This window comes from Rhinoraja longicauda, chromosome 4, assembly GCF_053455715.1.
Source record: "Rhinoraja longicauda isolate Sanriku21f chromosome 4, sRhiLon1.1, whole genome shotgun sequence".
Classification (NCBI taxonomy): Eukaryota; Metazoa; Chordata; class Chondrichthyes; order Rajiformes; family Arhynchobatidae; genus Rhinoraja; species Rhinoraja longicauda.
Window position 1 is genome coordinate 47978819 of NC_135956.1, and position 21787 is coordinate 48000605.

The 21787-nt window shown below is 38.3% G+C and overlaps 1 protein-coding gene across 6 annotated transcripts in view; it reads left to right on the forward strand.

Annotated features, from left to right (window-relative positions):
• LOC144592745 (zinc finger protein 236) overlaps window positions 1–21787 on the forward strand; it is a 118020-nt gene that overhangs the window by 76612 nt on the left and 19621 nt on the right. For 4 of the 6 annotated variants that reach the window (XR_013547175.1, XM_078397686.1, XM_078397689.1 and 1 more), the window contains exons 20-26: window positions 423–690; window positions 2823–2926; window positions 5249–5614; window positions 5999–6147; window positions 7713–7953; window positions 8982–9161; window positions 19986–20156. Coding sequence is in view for 5 of the 6 variants with exons in the window: in XM_078397686.1 (XP_078253812.1) it covers window positions 423–690; window positions 2823–2926; window positions 5249–5614; window positions 5999–6147; window positions 7713–7953; window positions 8982–9161; window positions 19986–20156 (1479 nt within the window). In the remaining variant the exon portion in view is untranslated. Of the gene's footprint in view, window positions 1–422; window positions 691–2822; window positions 2927–5248; window positions 5615–5998; window positions 6148–7712; window positions 7954–8981; window positions 9162–10990; window positions 11022–19985; window positions 20157–21787 lie in introns of those variants that run through there. The other 2 variants (XM_078397688.1, XM_078397691.1) reach the window with 2 other exon arrangements.

Below are 21787 nucleotides of genomic sequence, written 5' to 3' on the forward strand. Positions count from 1 at the left end.
GATAGTTCTTTAACTCCAAACTAAACAACTCGTGTTGTTTCAAGAAGCAGAAATGCTGACAATGCTGGAAATGTGAAATAAAAACGGTAAAATGCAGAAAGTGCTCAATATTCAAGCAGTATCGGTGGAGAGAAAAATAATATTTCAGGTTGATGATCTTTTGTCAGAAAGGCCATTGCTCAAGATCCATTTCTGATGCTGAATCGCCAACCTGAAATGCTAACTAATACACTCTCTACAGATGCTGCCAGATGCACTGAGCATTTCTGTTTTCATTAGTAGAATTTACAAACTACTAGGTTAATGTGCTGGTGATATAGATATAGAGAGACAGAGATATACAAATATTTTTAAATCTTTTTTTCGGGTGGTGTCTTACTTTGATTATGATATTTTCTCTTTTTCACCCTGTAATTATATAGATGAGGATGAAAACCTAGAGAGACCTGTTGTACGAAGGCCACGGATTGGGATAATCACATTTACCGAAGAAGAGACGGCAGAACTGGCAAAAACAGAAACGCGATTAGATGCAACAGTTTCTGAAAAAGTATTAGTCCAGTCGGCAGCAGAGAAGGATCGTGTCAGTGAAATCAAGGATAAGAATATAGAGATAGAAGAGGAGCCTAAGCATGCAAACCAGTGCTCGTTTTGTACGAAGAGTTTCAAAAAGCCCAGTGACTTAGTTAGGTAAGGATTAATGCCTTTCAATTCTGTTTGTTGCTCTGTCTAAAGATTATTCTCTCTTCATTGACATTGGTATACAAATTAAATGTTGTGACATGGCTCCATATCTGTTTTGGTTCTAGTTTTATTAAGCGAGGGGTTACCTGAAGCGCTCCAAGGTTCAGACATATGATCAAGGCTGACAAGTCAGTGACATACCCAGTTTGATAGCCTGGTTTGGGCAGATGGAAGTTAGGAAGCCAGTTGCCAAGTGTAGTTCCAGTAGTCTACCAACAAACATTTGCTTTTCCACCAATAGGACACCCTTAGTTACCGTGGGGCTGCCTCCCCTCTCACCAGCTGCTGCTTTGTTCTGTTGACCATCACTTTGTTCGCTCCCCCCTCCACTGCCGCCACCTCCTCCTCCTCCTCCTCTCGTTGCTTTGTCCACTGTGCTGCTGCTGCCGCCGTCTCCTTCTCCCCGACATCGCTGACATCTTCCACGGTGGAGTATGTCGGGGACTTTGGGGAAGACGGAGGAGGCGGCAGCAGTGGAGGGGGTGGAGGGGGGGAAGAGGCTGACAAAGTGCACCAACGAGCTTTTCCTCACCAGCTGCTCACATTGTCCGGTTGACGCAGCTTTTGTTGTGGCTCACGTTGTAGCCCCAGATAGGACGCGCTTGGTCACTGTAGATCGCCCTCCCCTTTCACCAACTGCCGCTACTTCCTGTTGGCCGCTGCTTTGTCCACAGCCTCTTTTTTAAATCCCCTTTTACCGTTCATTCCCTCTAACTCGTTGTACTCTTTTTTTTGTTTCCTGTTCAGAGTTGAGGGCATGTTTAAAAAAAAAATGTTACTGATGGCCAAAGTTCACGTTTTGGAAACACTGTTATCTATATGTATTGAAATAGAGTATACTGCTGTAAATCTATTTTATACATCTGGTATCAAGGGGAAATATTGAAAAGTCAAAAACGGGTGACAGAATGTTAAATAGAGCTGAGAACATGTTAATTACCCTGTTTAATTGGTAGCAGCTATCTTGCTTAATTGGCTTGTAAAGTAAAATGTAGATTAAAATATGTATTTAGGATTTAAAGCTTGCATGGTTCATTAATTTTTATTGTTGCCTTGGATAATTCAATATCTAAGCATCAATTGTCCATATGTCATCATAATGAACAAGTTGATCTGTAATTATTATTCCAGTACCACATTATCGTTATTTTTCTGCCCCAATAAAGTGATTTTAATGACGAGCATCTCTAATTTAAAGCAATTAAAATGAGCTGCAACACACCAAGGAAATATAATCATCTGCAAATAAAATGACTTCTGTGATCCTCTATCATACTTCAGTCACCCATATTTTGAGAGGGTACTAAATTTGTGCTTGCTTTTTAAGCAGGGTATACTGTAACATTTTGACTGTTGAGAAATATCAGTACTTAATTGTCTTGGGTCCCATTTACTTACTGATCACTACCTGTTGCACTGCTGACATTGCAAACTTCAACTTAGATCAAGAATTAGAGTTATTCCAATACTTGTTGAAGGAATTATTCTGTGCACTCTCTTATCTTACGTGCTTGTCTTAAAGCCATTTTGAAAAAAAACACAAACTGGATTATCCAAGATCTTCTCTGCAGGCAAGCAACCTTAAGTGTGGAACCATTCAACGCAATGGCAGGACACCTGCCTTTTTATCCCTCGGCCAGCTCTCAAAGGGTTGTTCATTTCCTTGCTGACCCCTTCTTTACTCTTTCCCCATGTCACTAACTCGTTAAACAAAATTTGTTGCAGATTTTTGAACAGAGACTTGCTGGATTCTTTGCCCCACAGCTATTTTAAGGGCAACCTGTGATTAGGTGTTGAGGGAGTGTCAGAAGCTGTTTAATTTTATACTTCTATGCCTTTTCTAATAATTTTCCAATTCTCTGAAAGGGCAATTTTCTAAAGAAACATTTTTCAAACTGCATTTCATCTAGAAAATATCTAGCCGACTCAAATGAAATTGAATGATTTCTGGTACTTTTAATAGAAAATAATACAATAATATTTCTGATAATTTTTATAAAGTTAGATAGTTTCCAAAAGTGAGAATTTGAAATCTATCGAAATGATAATACTAAAATGTGTTCTTTCAACCTTTTTAGGCATATAAGGATCCACACTGGAGAAAAGCCTTTTAAGTGCGATGAATGTGGGAAGAGTTTTACAGTGAAGTCTACTCTTGATTGTCATTTAAAAACTCACACAGGTTAGTGCTGTTTTTTTCATTAAACCATTCACAGAGATAGAAAGAAAGTTGCTGCGGTTGATGGAAGCAATAACAGACTTGGTCAGCTGACTGGAAAACTTGCATTTAATCACTCATTCCTTACATTCTTGTCTTCCTACTTAAGGTGTTTTTGCAGTCGTTACACATGCAGATTGCATTGATTTTGTTTTATTTAAAAAGACAAACCTAAGCAAGTGCAGTAAACATAGATGCCCAGTATTGTTCCTCTCAACAATGTGGCTGAGACACGGCCATCCACTTCACTGGCTGGACACATTCCATTTTATACTCGAGCCACTCCGTCTTGCTTCTGAGAGATCCGTTGTAGCAAATGCATACATATATTGTTACATATCTGTTTCAAAAAGGAATAAAGTCATTGTTGTTGCATCAGAAACTAACAGATACTTGAATCCACAGAAAAGATTGGCATTTGATGGCATCTGTTACTGTTTAGGCACTTAGTTCTAGAGATATTCTACATAAACTGTAAATATGCAAAACGCTATTTGCAAATTGCACAAAAACAGGACAAAATGTTTGTAAAAAGTAGGATTGGGCAATTTCACTTTGTGCATTAATAATTTCTTGTGAGTAAAGGGATATTTTTATCTTCAGTGCTTCTTGAGCTGAGCTTCCTTTGCTTATCTCCTGCCCTCCCATTCGAATGTTCTCTATATTTCTCCGTCCCTGTCCACCCACACCCCTCCATTTGGCTTTACATTTCATTTCTCTTCTTTCCTTATCCGACACCCTTTTGTCTCCTTTTTACCTCCAGACTTTCTCACTCACTCCGTACATTTGCCATTCAGCACACACCCCACCCCCGGTCACCTGTATCCACCTATTACTTGCCAGGCTTTGCCTATACAGTCATTGGATTGTACAATTAAATTTAACTTTGGACAAAATAATGGAGATAATTTTTGGATCAATGGCAAACATTTGGCTTTACTAGAACTGGAAGAGTACTTGGAAAAAATAAGTTTATGAACTTTAATCAAAACATCACAATGTGTTGCAATTATTTTTTTATTTATAGTAACAGAATTCATGTTTCAATTCCATCAAAATTATATTTTGGTCTGCAATTTATTAGCTGAAATGTGGACCAATGATAGACAGAAGTTGTCTTATGTTGGGCCTGTCCTGTTTAAAATGCCTTAAAATTAGAGTTGAGCCAGTTATTACTTTACACTAAGGATGTTTCAATGCTAAGTTTTTTTGGAGCAAAGTTTAAGGGATTTGGAAATGTATAGCAGATTACCTGTGATCTGATTGGAAAAAGTAATATCCTCACTGATGCCTGGGAATCCTAGGCCCATGACCGCTCAAAATGGAGGAGTAGTATTTGCGAGTCTCTTGCACTGGGAGAACCCCCCTCCTCAATCCAACAAAGTTGTCATTGACCTCGTCAGGCACTTTGGCACCCAAAACACCAGAGGGAAGCCAGTCATATTTGATCACAAGGGGGCTGCGTAAGAAGATTTACGAATACCGGAGGAGATTGTGGGATCAATAAACATTCATGGGGTCTGAACTTTGCAGGCAAACTACTGTCCATCCCTTAACGTTGCCTAAACTGAGTTGCTTACGATACAGTTAAACAGCATGTCATTCATATTGGTTGATCTGATTGGGAAAAATGCTTATCTTTCCTAACCCAAAGTAGATTCATGAAATGTACGTTTTGAAATAATCTACTAGTTTAAGATCCCGTTACAAATACAAGGTTTTATTTTTTATTTGCCTGCCCCAGTTCCTGTGTTGAACTGTTCTATGTTCTACATGTGTCAATAATAAATCAAACCATTTGCATTGCAGTTCTTTTTAAACAAACTTGGTCAACTGCAAGATACTTAGTAATAATGCTGTGAAGTGCACATGTAGTCCCAGTTCTAAAATACTGTCAGACAAAAAACAGCCTCAGCAAAATATTCTCTGTTTCCCGTGGTCCCTTAGGACCATACAAGGCTCAGTGAGGCAAGAAAAATGCATAGAGCACGATAATTAACTTTGACTATGCAAAGCATTCATTAAAATGATTGGCATGGAGGACAACAAAGTTGGAGAAATTAGCTAAAAAATTCTACCGATTTCTTAGATATTTTGAGAACATGTATAAATTTGAGAGTACTTCATGACAATGCTATGTTGTTACTTAATGGGAAAGTTACAATCCATCAGTGTATATGTGGTGACATTCCAGTTCTAATATTTGTTGAGTTTCATGTTTGCATTTTTTTTTTCCCCCTTCCATTTGCTCGATATATAAAATGTATTTTTGGATTTGAACTTCAGGTCAGAAGCACTTCAAATGCCACGTTTGCAGTTCTCCCTTTTCGACTAAAGGTAGCTTAAAAGTTCACATGCGTCTACACACTGGAGCAAAGCCTTTCAAATGTCCACATTGTGACGTTCGTTTCCGGACTTCAGGGCATAGGAAGAGCCACATACAATCTCACTTTAAGCCCACGTCACTGCCGAAGAAAATTCGGAAGCCTGTAACTCGTCAAACAACAGAGAGTTTGCAGCCTGTTAACTTGCTGACTAGTGCCGATACAAATGTCTGCATCACTAATAATGGTGTCCTGGCTAATCAGTTTGACCAGAACCTTCTCCAGCAAGGATTAGTCGGACAAGCCACACTTCCAGCCTCAATGTCAGGTAAACACTAATCATTTTAATCTCGATGCAATTCATAATACTTTTGAATGTTCGTTGTAATTGAGTCCTAACATTAAACCATACAAAGGAATGACCATTTATCCCATCACATTAGTACTAGAGGATTTAGATTTTACAATTAATTCAATAATAGCAGACACGTAAGTGGAAAATGCGGTAATCCTGATTTGTTTCAATTAATGGACTAATTATAACCCGGAGCAATATTTTTTATCATTTAATGGTTATATTAACATTTCACATACCAAGCACAAGATCAGGAGAATGCAAATGTCAATTGCAGCAAGCATCTGATCATATTTAATGCACCCATTAAACCAAACCACTTAACTAATTTATGTTCTTGATTTTTTTTTTTGGCAGCAGGTGGTGATTTGACATTATCACTAACAGATGCCAGCTTTGCCATTCTTGAAGGAATACAGTTGCAGCTTGTTTCTACTAACTTAGTTGGACAGAATGTCCAGATCTCTGGCCTTGATCCCACCAATATAAATAACATCACACTACAGGTATGGAGTTTGCTAAAAAAAGCTTATGAATCATGGTAGTACATTAGATGCCTATGATATAAATGTCCTTGCCAAGCTTTGGCATGTTCTCTTGCAAAGAGTCGTTGGAAGCTTATCAACGATTTGGATGAGAATGTACAAGGCGTTATTAGTCAATTGCAGATGACACTAAAGTAGGTCTTGTCATAGTCAGTGAAGATGGTTATTCAAAATTATTGCAGGATCTTGATCAGTTGGGCAAGTGGGCTGAATAATTGCTGATGGAGTTTAATGCCTTCAGTTGCCTGGACCCCCAGCAGTTGAATTCCTTCCATGAACCTCTCCATCACTCTGAAAAGCTTCTTCAAATTTAGAGTTTAATGCTTCTGGCCTCAATTTGTATCAATAACATTGCAAAGAAGCAGTGCTGTGCAGTTAAAGATGGATTTAACCTAGAGTAGAGCAAAAGAGTCCCCCATGTCATGAGGGGAATCAAGCCCCCTGACTTTGCATTGTGATTTTTGTTATTGCAGGAATTGTGATTCTGGCATGAAAATCATTCCAGTTACATCAGCAATAGTGCAAAGCCCGTTTTTCATCTTGCAACATGTTTCAAAATCATAGCCGTTGATTAGTCATGGAGTAACCATTGTTTATTCATGATGTTTCGCCTGAAACTAGACAATTTAAGACCAAATCGGGTGCACACGGCATTTGTTGTCAGACTGCCATCTGCCTATAATAAGACACAATGTATGCCAGCAGTCCTGGTGTGTGTCCATCAGAGTTGGAGTAGCTAAGATATGAAATAAAGCCCCAGATGCACCCTGTGTGAAATTTTCCTTTTCCATATCAACAGCTTGTGCCTGGGTGAAATTTGTGCCGAATTGCTCATGATTTTCTGCCTTGCTTACAGTGAACAGGGTTAAAACTGCCAGCTGGCAGAGAATTAATTTTCATGAATATGTTATCAATAGGGAGGCTTGCTTACTAACTACACCTATCAGGAACTGTTAACACACCATTAGCAGTTGGGTGGATCTGTGAAATCAGTCTTTTTGAGTGAGTGAATGAAGTATCACCAATGAGTTTTAGTAACCTCTATTAATAGGGTAACTGAGGAGAAACTTGTTTTATCTATTAGAGGACGCACATTATAAGGTATTGGATAAAAGAGTCTGAGGCGAGATAAGAAATACTGTGATGCAGTGAATCATCCCTATAAAAAGGAATTAGGTAAATACTTGAATAGGAGATATTTGTTGATTAGAGAGGAAAGAGCAGAGGGAGAGAGACAGAACTTGATATCATGGGCAGAATGACCCACATACCAAGCTGAATAATTCTTTGATAAACCGACTCCATGCACCATTCATGCATTTAAATGGACTTCATTTTTTTAAAGTTCAGATTGTTTAAAGGTTCCATTATTGATAAACCTACTGATAAATGGACTAAGTGCCTGTTAGTTGCTCAGCGTTGACATCATTCTGCAAGCTGACTTCTAGTTTGACCCATATCTGATATTATTTGACTGGACTTTCCTTCAATCTTCCCCCTTCTTACTCCCATGTTCCTTTCTGCAGATCGATTCGAGCATTTTGCAGCAGACATTACAACAGAGTAATGTGCTTACTCAACAACTGCCTTCAGACCCGAACCTACCACAGCAAGCCGGGACTCTCCAATCAACAGATAGCACAGTTCCTGCCAATGTGGTCATCCAGCCACTCACCAGCTTGTCAATGCAACCTGCAGTGACATCATCGGCTGCCATGGTGATAGGCAGTCTGACCGAGCAGGAGACTGTGCTTGCCAGCAGTTCTGGTGAGAAATATTCATCTTTCCAGCATTTCATGTTGGTGTGCAGTTTTTGAGACTCTTATTGTCACCTTTATCAATGGTAACCCTAATTTTGCCTTGATCCAGTGGAGTCCCATGATTCATCTGACTAAATCTTAAACAGAAATATGACAGATAAAGGTGGAAATACTCAATAGGTCAAGCAGCAACTGGTAGTTTATTGTCACAGATACTGAGATACTGTGGTATTCCTTTTTTGCATACAGTTCAGTAAAAGTATTACTGTACGTGATCTTACTTAAGTACAAGTGTATAGGAATAGATCACTGTCAGTACATGTCACCATGTTTTGGAGCCATTTTTCAAGATTCAAGCCTGAACGTTGTTACAAATGGAGAGTTCTCGACTTGGCCATAAAAGCCGGCTGTTCTGGCAACTTTGCAGGTCCTCCTGGCTAAGCAAAGTTGTTGATATGCTCCACCTCTCAAATTGGCCGCTGGCCATTCAAAATTGTCAGCAATGTCTCTTGTCTGAAGATTGATTTTGATTTCACAAGACTTCAACATGTCCAGTATTCAGTGCTGCACACTCAGTGGAACTTTCTGCATTTTGCACGGGAGTTTAAATTGAAGCCGAGGGAGAGAGGACACAAGATTCCCAGCTCTGTTTCAAGATGAGAGATAGAATTCTATCATTGTCCTATCCTTCATCAATCAACTGTAAAACAGATTAACCAATTATTCATCTCGTTGAGTGACCCCCCCCTTTGCTAATTTACGGCATCATTATTTGCCATAGTTGTCAACGTTACAATTTTATGAAATCAATTTATTCTGTTTAAAGAACTCATAAATATTATCTAGATATATAATCTGTTCATTTTGAATATGGAAGCATTTTATCTGTTTGGGTAACATGCGTATCTTGTCCTCTTGGCTATCTTTTAATCTTATAAAATTTAATAAAAGTTTCATCTTTTTAAAGAATATTTGGTACTAATCAGTGTCTAAAGTTCTGCACTGAGATGTGTTCTTTTCCTGTACATCTCTTAGGAGCACAGGATGTCTCACAGTCGTTGACATCTGCTGGTCTTGCTCCAAGTTCCAATGGAAAACAGGAAATGGCACTGACGATTAATAACTCCAATCTCAGCCAGGTTCTGGCACAGGCTACCAATGTCACATGTCCCAATGTGACAGGAGCACCACAGGAGATAACCCTCACAATATCAGGTTTGTATTACCTAAGAAATAGCGTGTTACAAATTTAAATCAATAGGTTTTCATTAATATTGCTTTATATATCTACATGACTTCACTAGTTGTCATGTGCAATACCTCAATACTCTCCTGTGATAGTGACTTGCGAGCACTGCAGGAGAGACCAGGTGAGGAATGTGGAGAAGGGAAGTGAGGGCACTGCTACTATGAGGTTACCTGAAGTGTATTCATCAGGACAGTCCAGTTGAACAAATGGCTTTCTGCATTGTAGTTTTTATGTGGATGACCTGCAAACAAAATTTGCAAGTTAATGTTCAATCTGAAGCTTTTTGATAGGCTCATGCAGGGAATGGAGGGATATGGATCACGTGCAGGCAGAGGAGATTAATTTACGGCATCATTTTCTGTAGAGATTGTGGGCTACTGTCCTATGTTCTAATACTCATGTACCAAATTATACCTAGAATTCACAAATTGGCTTGAATTACAGTCATAGAGATAGAGAGGACAAGTTCGTAATCATAGCCCATCTAGTTTGTGCTGACCATCAAGCAATCTTTTTTACACTAATCCTATCCTAACCCATTTAGTTTTCCCACACCATTTCACTATCAGCTCTTCCCATTTACCTACATGTTGGAGATAATTTACACCAGCCAATTAACATGCCAGTCCATAGGTCATTGTCATTGGGGAAGAAACCAGAGCACCTGGAGTAAACCCTCAGAGTCACAGGTATAACATGGGGTATACATTGGAACAGCTAGACCAGAAGTATCAAAGGCACATTTAAGTCAGAGTCATACAGCATGGGAAAAAAGGCCCTTTGGCCCATCTTGCCCATGCTGTCCAAGGTGCCCCATCTACGCTAGTCCCATCAGCCCGCATTGGCCCATATCCCTATAAATCTTGTGTAGGAAGGAACTACAGGTGCTGGTTTAAATCAAAATCTTTCCTATCCATGTACCTGTCCAAATGTCTTTTCAAAAGTTGTTACAGTCTCTGCCTCAAATACCTCCTCTGGCAGCTCATTCCATATACCCACCACCCTCTGTGTGTAAAAAAAAAGAAGGTTCCCCCTCCGATTCCTATTAAATCTTCCCCTTTGTTCTCTGGTTATTGATTTTCCCTACTCTGGCTAGAAGACTCTGTGCATCCACCCTATCGTTTCCCCTCATGATCTTATACACTTCCATATGACACATTCTCCTAGGCTCCAAGGAATATAGACCTAGCCTGCCCTACCTCTCCATAATAGCTCAGGCACTCAAGTCCTGGCAACTTCCTCATAAATCTTTTCTGCATTCTTTCCAACTTAACAACATCTTTCCTATAACCGGGTGATCAAAACAACACAATACCGTGGCTTCATCAGCGCCTTGTACAACTGTAACATAACATCCCACTCCTGTACTCAAAACACTGACTGATGAAGGCCGATGTGCTGGAAGCTTCTTGACCACCTCATCTATCTGTGATGCCACTTTCAAGGAACGATGTACCTACACTCCTAGATCTCTCTGCTCTACAACATTCTCCAGAGCCCTGCCATTTACTGGGAAGGTCCTGTCCTGGTTAGACCTCCCAAAATGCAACGCCTTACATTTATCTGCATTAAACTCCATTACGTGTTCCAGTATTAGGTGAGCCGAGGCAATTTTCTGCACAGTTCACTTATGTTACTGGAAAAAAGTGATTTTGGTGATAGTACAGTTGGGTGATTCAGCACATTCATTTCTTGTTTGGAAAGGATAGCAGGGTTGTGACAAGTCTGGTTCAGGTTCAGATACCAGGACAGAAAATGAGGACCAAAGAATGACTTCTGCCTTCTATACATATAGTTGGACACTCCACCCAAATATAAATTCAACAGGAATTTAATTTGTTGAATGTCTCTTGATGGACTGGGAGCTTTTGATAACATGGCAAGCTTCACTTACACAGAAAGATATTCCAGTTTCAAAGGTAGTCTTTGTTTTATGATTATGTTAATTGCATGTCTACTTAATAAATGCATTATAACATTTTTTATCTGTTTTGTTAGTGACAAGTTCTTTGCTTTGTGCTAACCTGGGAAAGAAAACAATATAACAAGACTGCAATAAATTATCTTCAGTTTAATATGCAACTAATAAGTAATACCGATGGGGAATGTTTGATGCAAATGTATATAGGTCTTTTATTTTACATATTTCTAAAGTAAAATCACATGCATGTGGTGCAACCTGCCATCTTTTTTTTTATTTTTTTAAAAAAATATTTTATTTAAGTTTTTACAGAACTCATACATTATACATTATATAGTAATCAATATTCACTGACTTATAACTACGAGTATACCCGTATTGTTCTGTGTTTTCTCCCCTCCCCTCACCCCCCCACCCCCCCCCCAGTTAAAAGGAAAGTAAGAGAATAGGCAGAAGAAAGAGAGAAAGAAAGAAAGAAAGAAAGAAACCTGGAGTCCCGCGGGAGTCACTTCCGAGTAATTTCTTTTTAAATTCTTATTAATTAACAAATCAATCCTAAATTTAAATACTTCCTATTCTTAATCCCAGCTTTGCCATGAATGGGTTCCACACCTTCAAAAAGAAGTCGTATCTATTTCTCAAATTGTACGTTGCTTTTTCTAATGGGATACAACTCCGCATTTCTGCATGCCATCTTTCAAATCTTATTTCGTTTGGTTCTTTCCAGGTAACCGCAACACATTTTTTTGCTATCGCTATCGATATTTTAAGAAATCTTTCCTGGTGTTTATCCAAATTTAGTTTTGGTGTTATTCCTTTTGTATCCCCTAGCAAAAACAACCTTGAATCCATTGGTATGATCTTATTCAGCAATTGGTCTAAAAACTTTTTTAGGTCTTGCCAGAAAGGAGTTACCTTCTGACATGCCCATGTAGAGTGTATAAAAGTGCCCACGTCTTGGTTGCATTTAAAACACCTTTCAGATGAGTTTAGTTTAAATTTATTTAATTTTTCCGGGGTTAAATATAATTGCTGCAAGAAATTATACTGTACTAAGCTGTATCTCACATTAATAGTATTTTTCATACTATCTAGGCACAGTCTTTCCCAGCTTGGTTCATCAATAGTAATATTAAGATCTGTTTCCCATCTTTGTCTTGCTTTATGCATTCCTATCTTTGAACTAGATATCTGTAGTAGTTTATACATTGATGATATAAATTTTTTATTTCCCTTGCCCTGAATCAAGGATTCGATTCCTTTAATCTGAAATAGAGACATTGAATTACCTAACTTTTCCCTTAAAAAGGATTGTAATTGGTAATAGAAAAAGATACTATTCCCTGGAATTTGATATTTATTTCTCAATTGAGAAAATGTCAAAAAGATGTTCCCTTCATAACAATCTCCTATATTTTTAATACCCTTCTGTTCCCAGAATTGTAGTATTTGATTGTTCCAAGCAAACGGCAATAATCCATTTTTTCCTAATGGAGTTTTATCTGTTAAAAAAAATCTTTTATCCTTAACTTTAACTGTTTTCAACAATGTATTAACTAAATGTTTTAGCAAAGGTGACTCTTGATCCTTAACTAATAGCTTCGCTTCCCATTTATATATAAATTCTTCTGGACAAGACTCTTTTATTTTATCCATTTCAATTTTAACCCATGCTGTTTTTCCACCCTCTTGATAAAAGGATGAAATAAAACTCATTTGTGCTGCCATATAATAATTTTTAAAATTTGGTAATTGCAATCCACCTAATTCAAATTTCCATGTTAACTTTTCCAGAGACACTCTTGGCATTTTACGTTTCCAAAGAAAATTCCTCACAATTTTGTTCAATTCTTGAAAAAAATTATTTGGCAAAGGTATAGGCAGTGTTGAAAATAAATACTGTATCCTCGGAAAAATATTCATCTTAATACAATTCACTCTCCCTATCAATGTAATTGGAAGATTCATCCATTTCTTCATATCCTCATCTATTTTTTTTATTAGTGGTTTATAATTTAATTTATACAAATTATTTAACTTATTATCTACTTTAACTCCTAAAAACTTAATGCCATCTTTTTGCCATTTAAACTGACTTTCTCTTTTACATTGATCATAATTACCTTCAACAAGAGGCATTATTTCAGTTTTATCTTTATTAATTTTATATCCTGATACTTTCCCATATTCTTCCAGTCTGAAATATAATTTTCTTAAGGATTCCAATGGTCTAGTGAGACAAATTAAGACATCATCTGCAAATAAAGTAATTTTGTGATCTTCCTGATTAACTTTAAATCCTTCAATATCTAAATCTGATCTTATTAGCTCTGCCAGAGGTTCAATGGCCAATACAAATAAAGCCGGTGACAAGGGACATCCCTGTCTACTAGATCTTTCCAAATTAAATGATTGAGAGGATTGGCCATTTGTCACCACTTTGGCTTTAGGTTGTTTATAAAGAGCTTTTACCCAGTTAATAAAACCCTTTCCTAATCCGTACTTCTCTAATACTTTAAATAAAAAATCCCATTCTAACCTGTCAAACGCCTTTTCCGCATCTAAAGCAACTGCTACGCTCCGTTCCTTTCTTTTCTGTGCTAAATGTAAAATACTTATAAATCTTGCTACATTATCAGATATTTTCCTTTTTTTGACAAATCCAGTTTGGTCCTCTTTAACCAGCTTCGGTAAATATTCTGCCAATCTCCTTGCTAAAAGTTTAGCCACTATTTTATAATCTGCATTCAACAATGATATTGGTCTATAAGAAGATGCATTTAATGGGTCTTTCCCTTTTTTTTTAATTACGGTTATAATTGCCAGTGAGAAGGAGTCTGGTAATGTAGAAGTTTTTTCCGCTTGATGTATCACTTCCATAAATAGTGGTAACAACAAATCTTTAAATTTTTTATAGAACTCAGGCGGGAAACCATCTTCCCCTGGAGATTTATTACTTGGTAAAGAATATAATACTTCCTCCACCTCTCTCAAAGTAAAGGAGGCATTTAGTCCCATCTGCTCCTCATTAGAGATTGTTGGTAATTGTATCTTGGATAAAAATTCATCTATCTTAATTTCATCCTTTTCAGATTCAGAATGGTACAGATTAGTGTAGAATTGCTTAAATACATCATTGATTTCTCTCGGTTTATAAGTAATAATGTTCTGATCTGTTCTAATTGAATTTATTGTTCTTGATATTTGTTCTTCTTTCAATTGCCATGCCAATACCTTGTGCGCTCTTTCTCCTAATTCATAATATCTTTGGTTAGTTCGTAATATTAGTTTTTCTGTTCTGTGAGTATGTAAAGTATTGTATTGAAATTTTTTATTTGCAAGTTGTGTTTTTTTTGTATCTGAAGAAGTTCTCTGTAATTCTTTTTCTAATACGGTGATTTCTTTTTCTAATCTTTCAGATTCCTTCATATAGTCTTTCTTTATCTTAGATGAGTAGCTTATAATTTGGCCTCTCAAATAGGCCTTCATTGCATCCCATACAATAAATTTATCATCCATTGAATTTAAATTTGTTTCCAAATATAATTCAATTTGTCCTCGAATAAAATCACAAAAGTCTTGCCTTTTCAATAGTAAAGAGTTGAGTCTCCATCTATACACTGACTGTTCTTTATCTGGCATCGTAATTTTCATTAATAATGGTGAGTGATCCGATAACAATCTAGCCTTGTAATCTATTTGTATTATTCTACCGCTTAATTGAGCTGAAATCAAAAATAGATCTATTCTAGAGTATGTATCATGTCTATTGGAATAAAAAGAGTAATCTCTTTCCTTGGGATGGCTTTTCCTCCAAACATCTATTAAATTTAAACTTTCCATTAAATTCAAGGTTGTCTTCGCTGCTCTTGTCCTTGTCGTTATCCTTGATGATCTATCCATTACTGGATCTAAACAAAAATTGAAATCTCCCCCTATCAATATATTTTCATGTGCTTCCGCTAGATTTAGAAAAGTATCCTGCACAAACTTCTCATCATCTGTATTCGGTGCATATATATTCATTAAAGTCCACAATTCTGAGAAAATTTGACAATGTACAATTATAAATCTACCTACTGGGTCACTTACAATATTTTGTATCTTAATTGGTAGCGTTTTCTTAAATAGGATCGCAACCCCTCTTGCTTTTGAATTAAAAGAAGATGCTACCATACTTCCTACCCAATCTCTCTTTAACTTTTGATGTTCTTTTTCCGTTAGATGTGTTTCTTGTAAGAAAGCTATATCCACTTCCAATTTTTTCATATGTGTTAAAATTCTCTTCCTTTTTATCGGTCCATTTAACCCATTAACATTAAAACTCAAAAAGTTAAGTAATTTAACCATTATTCTTAACAAAATACATCCCCCCCCCCAACATCCAGGTCAAAAGAAGAAAAAGAAAAAGAAAAAGAAAAAGAAAAAGGAATAGTTAAAGAAACCCAAACTAACCCCCTACTAATGCTGTTTATAAAAAAGAAAACAGCATTACCTCCCTCCATTTTACGGGTCATGACACACGCCATGAATACACACATGAATCCCGCAGTCATCAATTAGTGGTTCTCCACCCCCCCCCGAACTAGCATAACCTTTTCTCGCAATCATTTTTCATTAACTCTTTACGTTTCATATCTTTTATCTTCTCTCCGTTCATATCCATTTCAGTCCATGTCTCCTTGTCAATCTTCTTGTATCTGTTGAGCCTTTGGAAGTTTAAAAGCAAATTCCTCAGCTTCCTTGTGATCAGTAAAAAATTTGTTTCCTTCTTTTTCCATAAAAATTTTCAATGTTGCAGGGTATCGCAGGTAAAATCGATAACCTTTTTGCCACAGGGCTTTTTTCGCAGGGTTAAATTCCTTCCTTCTATTTAGAAGCTCATAACTTATATCCGGATAGAAAAAAAGATTATTCTCTCCACTTTTCAGAGGAGTAGAATTCTTTTTGCGTTGTACAGCCGCCTTCAAAATTCTTTCTTTATCCTGATATCTCAATAATTTTATGAGAATTGATCTCGGATACTGACCCTGTTTTGGAATTGGTCTTAATGCCCTATGTGCCCTTTCAATTTCAATTTCACCTTTTTCCATTTCCAAAATATTCGGAATCCAGTTTTGAAAGAATCCTATTGGGTCTTCTCCCGCTTCGCCTTCTTCAAGACCAACAATCTTTATATTGTTTCGTCTACTAGTATTCTCCAACAAGTCCAGTTTCTCAAATATCTGTTTCCTTTCTGTTATCCATGCATTTACGTTGTCTTCGATCTTATTCACTCTTTCAGTAGTATCTACAGTCTTAACTTCCAGTTTTTTAACTTTTTTATCCACTTTATCCATTCTTTTTAAACATTTGTTGATAGCAATGGTAATATTTTTTAATTGTTCACATACATCTTTTAAGATCTCTTCTATACTTCCCCTATATTTTTTACTTTCAATTCTACCTTTAGGTCTATCTGGAAGGGAAGGTTCACCTTCTGATAAATCTTCTTGATCGTCTGTATGTTCTTGGTCCTGGTCCTGGTCGGTGTCACTATCTGTGGCAGAGGCCTCCTGGGATTGTAGTTCCCTTAACTTGCCTTGTGACATTTCGCGCATGCGCGGTTCCCCTTGTTCGCGCATGCGCGGTTCCCCGTATTCACGCGAGGCATGCTTCTTCCTCCCGGGTGCCGCCGCTCCTGCTTGCCTTTCTTCAGGACCAGTCCTCTCAGCTTGAGCCCGAGGATTCTCCAACTCAACAGGGGCCTCCTTCTCTCTTCTCACCCGATCTCTTTAACCCGGTGGGTTTCTTCAGTTTTTGTTTAGGAGACATGTCTAAATATTCCCCCAGTCTTTATAGAGAATTATAGACTTTCTAAGAAACTTTGATCAATTTTAATCGGTACTTTTCTAAGTTTAGTTCGGAGGAGTTGGAAGACCACGACCTGTGCCTACGTCATCACGTGCCGTCCCCCGCAACCTGCCATCTGTGAGAGAACCATTCAGTAGAAGTGTCATTTTTACACGAGCTATTGTCTCATTTTGTCATCAGTAACTGGCACAAAAGGCATCAGCCACAAATCCATGTCTTTTCATATAAAATAGATGGATTTATGAAACAAAACTAAATTATGTGGTCTAATAAACTTTGGAATCTGCGATTGGTAATTTGGGACCATATATTAATTTGTTGCATGGTTCATCTAGATATATGTAAGAGAGGGGTGATTAGGGGTGAAAAGGGGTGGGAGGAGACGTGTGAAGTTTAAATGATGGTGTGGACCCCATGGAGTACTGGTAGATTGATATGATTTTATGATGTTAGGAATATATGCCAAAAAACACAAGTGCACAATTTGGGAGCAGAGCATGGGGAAGGGGAAATCATGCTTGACTAATCTTCCGGAATTTTTTGAGGATGTAACTAGGAAAATTGACAGGGGAGAGCCGGTGGATGTAGTGTACCTTGACTTTCAGAAAGCCTTCGACAAGGTCCCACATAAGAGGTTAGTGGGCAAAATTAGAGCACATGGTATTGGGGATAGGGTACTGACATGGATAGAAAATTTGTTGGCAGACAGAAAACAAAGAGTGGGGATAAATGGGTCCCTTTCAGAATGGCAGGCAGTGACTAGTGGGGTACCGCAAGGCTCGGTGCTGGGACCGCAGCTATTTACAATATACATTAATGACTTGGATGAAGGGATTAAAAGTACCATTAGCAAATTTGCAGCTGGGTGGCAGTGTGAACTGTGAGGAAGATGCTATGAGTTTAATGTGGATAAGTGTGAGGTTATCCACTTTGGTGGTAAGAATAGGAAGGCAGATTATTATCTAATGGTGTCAAGTTAGGAAAAGGGAACATACAACGAGATCTGGGTGTTCTCGTGCATCAGTCACTGAAAGGAAGCATGCAGGTACAGCAGGCAGTGAAAAAAGCCAATGGAATGTTGGCCTTCATAACAAGAGGAGTTGAGTACAGGAGCAAAGAGGTCCTTCTGCAGTTGTACAGGGCCCTAGTGAGACCGCACCTGGAGTACTGTGTGCAGTTTTGGTCTCCAAATTTGAGGAAGGATATTCTTGCTATTGAGGGCATGCAGCTTAGGTTTACTAGGTTAATTCTCGGAATTGAAAGACTGGAGCGACTAGGCTTGTATACACTGGAATTTAGAAGGATGAGAGGGGATCTTATCGAAACATATAAGATTATTAAGGGGTTGGACACGTTAGAGGCAGGAAACATGTTCCCAATGTTGGGGGAGTCCAGAACCAGGGGCCACAGTTTAAGAATAAGGGGTAGGCCATTTAGAACGGAGATGAGGAAAAACTTTTTCAGTCAGAGAGTTGTAAATCTGTGGAATTCTCTGCCTCAGAAGGCAATGGGGGCCAATTCTCTGAATGCATTCATGAGAGAGCTAGATAGAGCTCTTAAGGATAGCGGAGTCAGGGGGTATGGGGAGAAGGCAGGAACGGGGTACTGATTGAGAATGATCAGCCATAATCACATTTAATGATGGTGCTGGCTTGAAGGGCCGAATGGCCTACTCCTGCACCTATTATCTATGTCATGCATAAATTGTGAAAGATAGAATAAATCAAATAAATCAGCTGCAATTACCCAAGTCATTAAAAGTAAGTACTTTCAAAGTTGTTCCATATTTATTATGTGAAATCTTGAGTTTTCTCATTCTTGATACAAATGCTTTCATTTTATATAAAATATATTCATTGCAATCAATTTGCAATTCACTTAGTCATGGAGAAAATGCCGCAAAAGCCCAAAATGAAATGTGACCCTTGGGTAAACAGTCTTTAATGCATTTATTCTGTTTTCCTTCCACTAAAATTGCTTTGAGTGGTTAGTGGAGATAACTGTGACTTACGCAGCAACACTTCCTCCTCGATAATCATAAACACAGAGCCCCTTAAGGCAATGTGCTCAGCCCTGTACTCTACTCACGACTATGTGGGCTGACATAATTCAAACTCAATTTTCAAATTTGCCAATGACACCACCGCTGTTGGACAAATTACAGATGACGATGAGCCTAAGTATGGGAGGGAGATCGATCAAATGACCAAATGTACTAGAATAACAACCTAGCTCTCAACGTTAGTGAGACCATGGACTGTTTGTAGACTTTGGATGGGGGAAGGACGAGGATCCACAAGCGAGAGTCAAAAGCTTCAAATTCCTGGATGTGCATATCTCTGAAGATTGTCCTGGACCCAGCACATTGACGCAATCACAAGGAAAACCCATCAATGCCTCTACTTCCAGGAAGATTGAGGAGATTCTGTATGTCAACGGATACTCTGTTGAACTTCTGTAGGTGTAGAGTAGACTGGTTTGACTGATTTCATCACAGCCTTGTTTGGCAACTTGAACGCCCAAGAATGAAGATGATCGCAAAAAGTGGTAAACACTGCCCAGTCCATGACAGGTATTGACCTCCCCAGCATCTAAGGAATTACAAGAGTCGCAGCCTCAAAAAGACCACCAACATCATCACAGACCCACACCACCCTGGCCATACTCTCATTTCACTCCTGCCATCGGAAAGAAGGTATAGGGGCCTGAAAACTTAACGTCCAGGTTCAGGAATAGCTTCTTCCATACAACCATCTGGCTATTAAACACTACAACCTTCAAATAAGCTGTGAACTGCATAGGCTTGCGGGGATTAATTTTGTCTTTGCACTACTACTGTACCTTTGTTTATATTTTACCAAGGACTACAATTAAACTCTTATTTCATTGTTCTATTTTGGGACATATGACAATGAAACACTCTTGATTTATGGAGGTTTAGGTAACAGCTGCTGTGTAACTTTAAATAAACGATTTAACATAAGTTCAAACCATTTTTTTCTCTTGTGCATAACAGGTCAAGATATAATTCAGCAGCATAGCAATACTGATAGTGGTGAAATAAATGGAGGTATCCGACTAGGAACATCAATAAACAACCAACCTAATGCTGCTACGTTGACCATCGGCAATGACCAGCTCCTTAGTCAGGCTGCCAATCTTAACGCAAGTAGTGCCGGCTTACCAGGTGAGATAAAACTTTTGTTTATTTTATTGTCGTGTGTACTGAAGTACAGTGAAAATAATTGTTTTGCATGCTCCCCAACCAAATTGGATAATACTATAAGTAAATAAAATCAAGCCAAACTCCAGTACAATAGGTAGAGCAAAGAAAAAAATAGAGTGCAGAATATTGTTCTCAGCACTGTGGCGCATTAGTCCCAGAGGAAAGTTCAATGTCCGCAATGGGATAGAAAAGAATCGGATAGTACCCAGCTTATGGAAGGACCGTTCAGAAGCCTGATAACAGAGGGGAAGAAGCTGTTCCTGAGTCTGGAGGTGTGCAATTTGTAGCTTCTGTATCTTATGCCTGAAGAGGGCATCCAGAGAAGAGGCAGGGTTTTTCATTAATCTTTTTGCCACTGATGTATGTTATAATACCTCCTTAACAGGTTTTAATATTTAAATGGATACATATTGTTATCAAAAAAGAGGCACCGTGATGAAGTAACTCTCTTCCTTTTTTGTAAACCAGCATCTGCAAATGCTTGCTTCTCAACATGCTGTTATACAGTGGTTTGCATTACATATTTGAATTGTATCTGGGGGAGACTTTCAGTCCTAACCCTTGTACTGAAGTTTAAACAATTTCAATTGCTGTAAATTCAATTAGACCGTGGGCCGAGGTGGCTTTTCATTTCCTGTCGTGACTCACATCCCATATCTACCTGTATTTATAACATATGGTGTAAAAAATTATAGAAATTATATCTGAAACTCATCAAGAACAAAACCTGCACAAATTTTTAAAATATGGAAAAAAACTCACATCTTGTCAATTTTCCGAGTAGCAATTGTCCAATCAAAGCACGTTTGTCAATGAGTCGGATGCCAATTGACCACTACACGCTTTGGTTCAGGCTAGCTAAGCAGGAGGCCCACGTGTCGCTGTTCCTTCACTGTTGATGGGTCAAAGTCCTGGAGTAAATCCTGGCAAAACCCTGCAGTGCGTGTTCAGAATTCCCTCTCTGAGCTCCCGGAAAGCCGCGGAGAAATGATATCAACAAACTTCTTTTAAGAGCCACTGAATAAATACATCCTTAAGAGTTATATGCTGTTGTAATGTTTTCTTATGGTGTTTACGTTTCTAATTTAAGTTTACTTTAGAGATAACTTTTGAGTGTGAACATCAGGGATACTGTCACAAATAAACTGAAGTGTCTACATTGCTCCCACAGTCTGCTCTGCCATTCACTAGTACCGTGCCTCATGCTGTATTTGAAATCTCTTTCAGTTCCTAAACCCTAGGTGCTATCAATTAGACCGTGTCGACTATCGACAATGTGTCTAGATTTTAACTTTCGTGACCCATCTCTGGTATCTACTTGAAATTTGGCACAGATTTAGATTTAAAAAATAATTGACAAGGAATTTATAACTCGTCAGTGCAAAAAGTTGCACACTAATTAATTAAGCTAATTAGAAAAAAGTCACAGCACTCCAGCCGCGTGCGGGCTCCATCGACCCAGGCTCCAGCCGCGGGCTCCGTCGATCCAGGCTCCGTCAGCCACGGGCTCCGTCGACCCAGGCTCCAGCCACGGGCTCCATCGACCCAGGCTCCATCATCACGGGCTCTGTCGATCCGCGAGACCCCGCTCT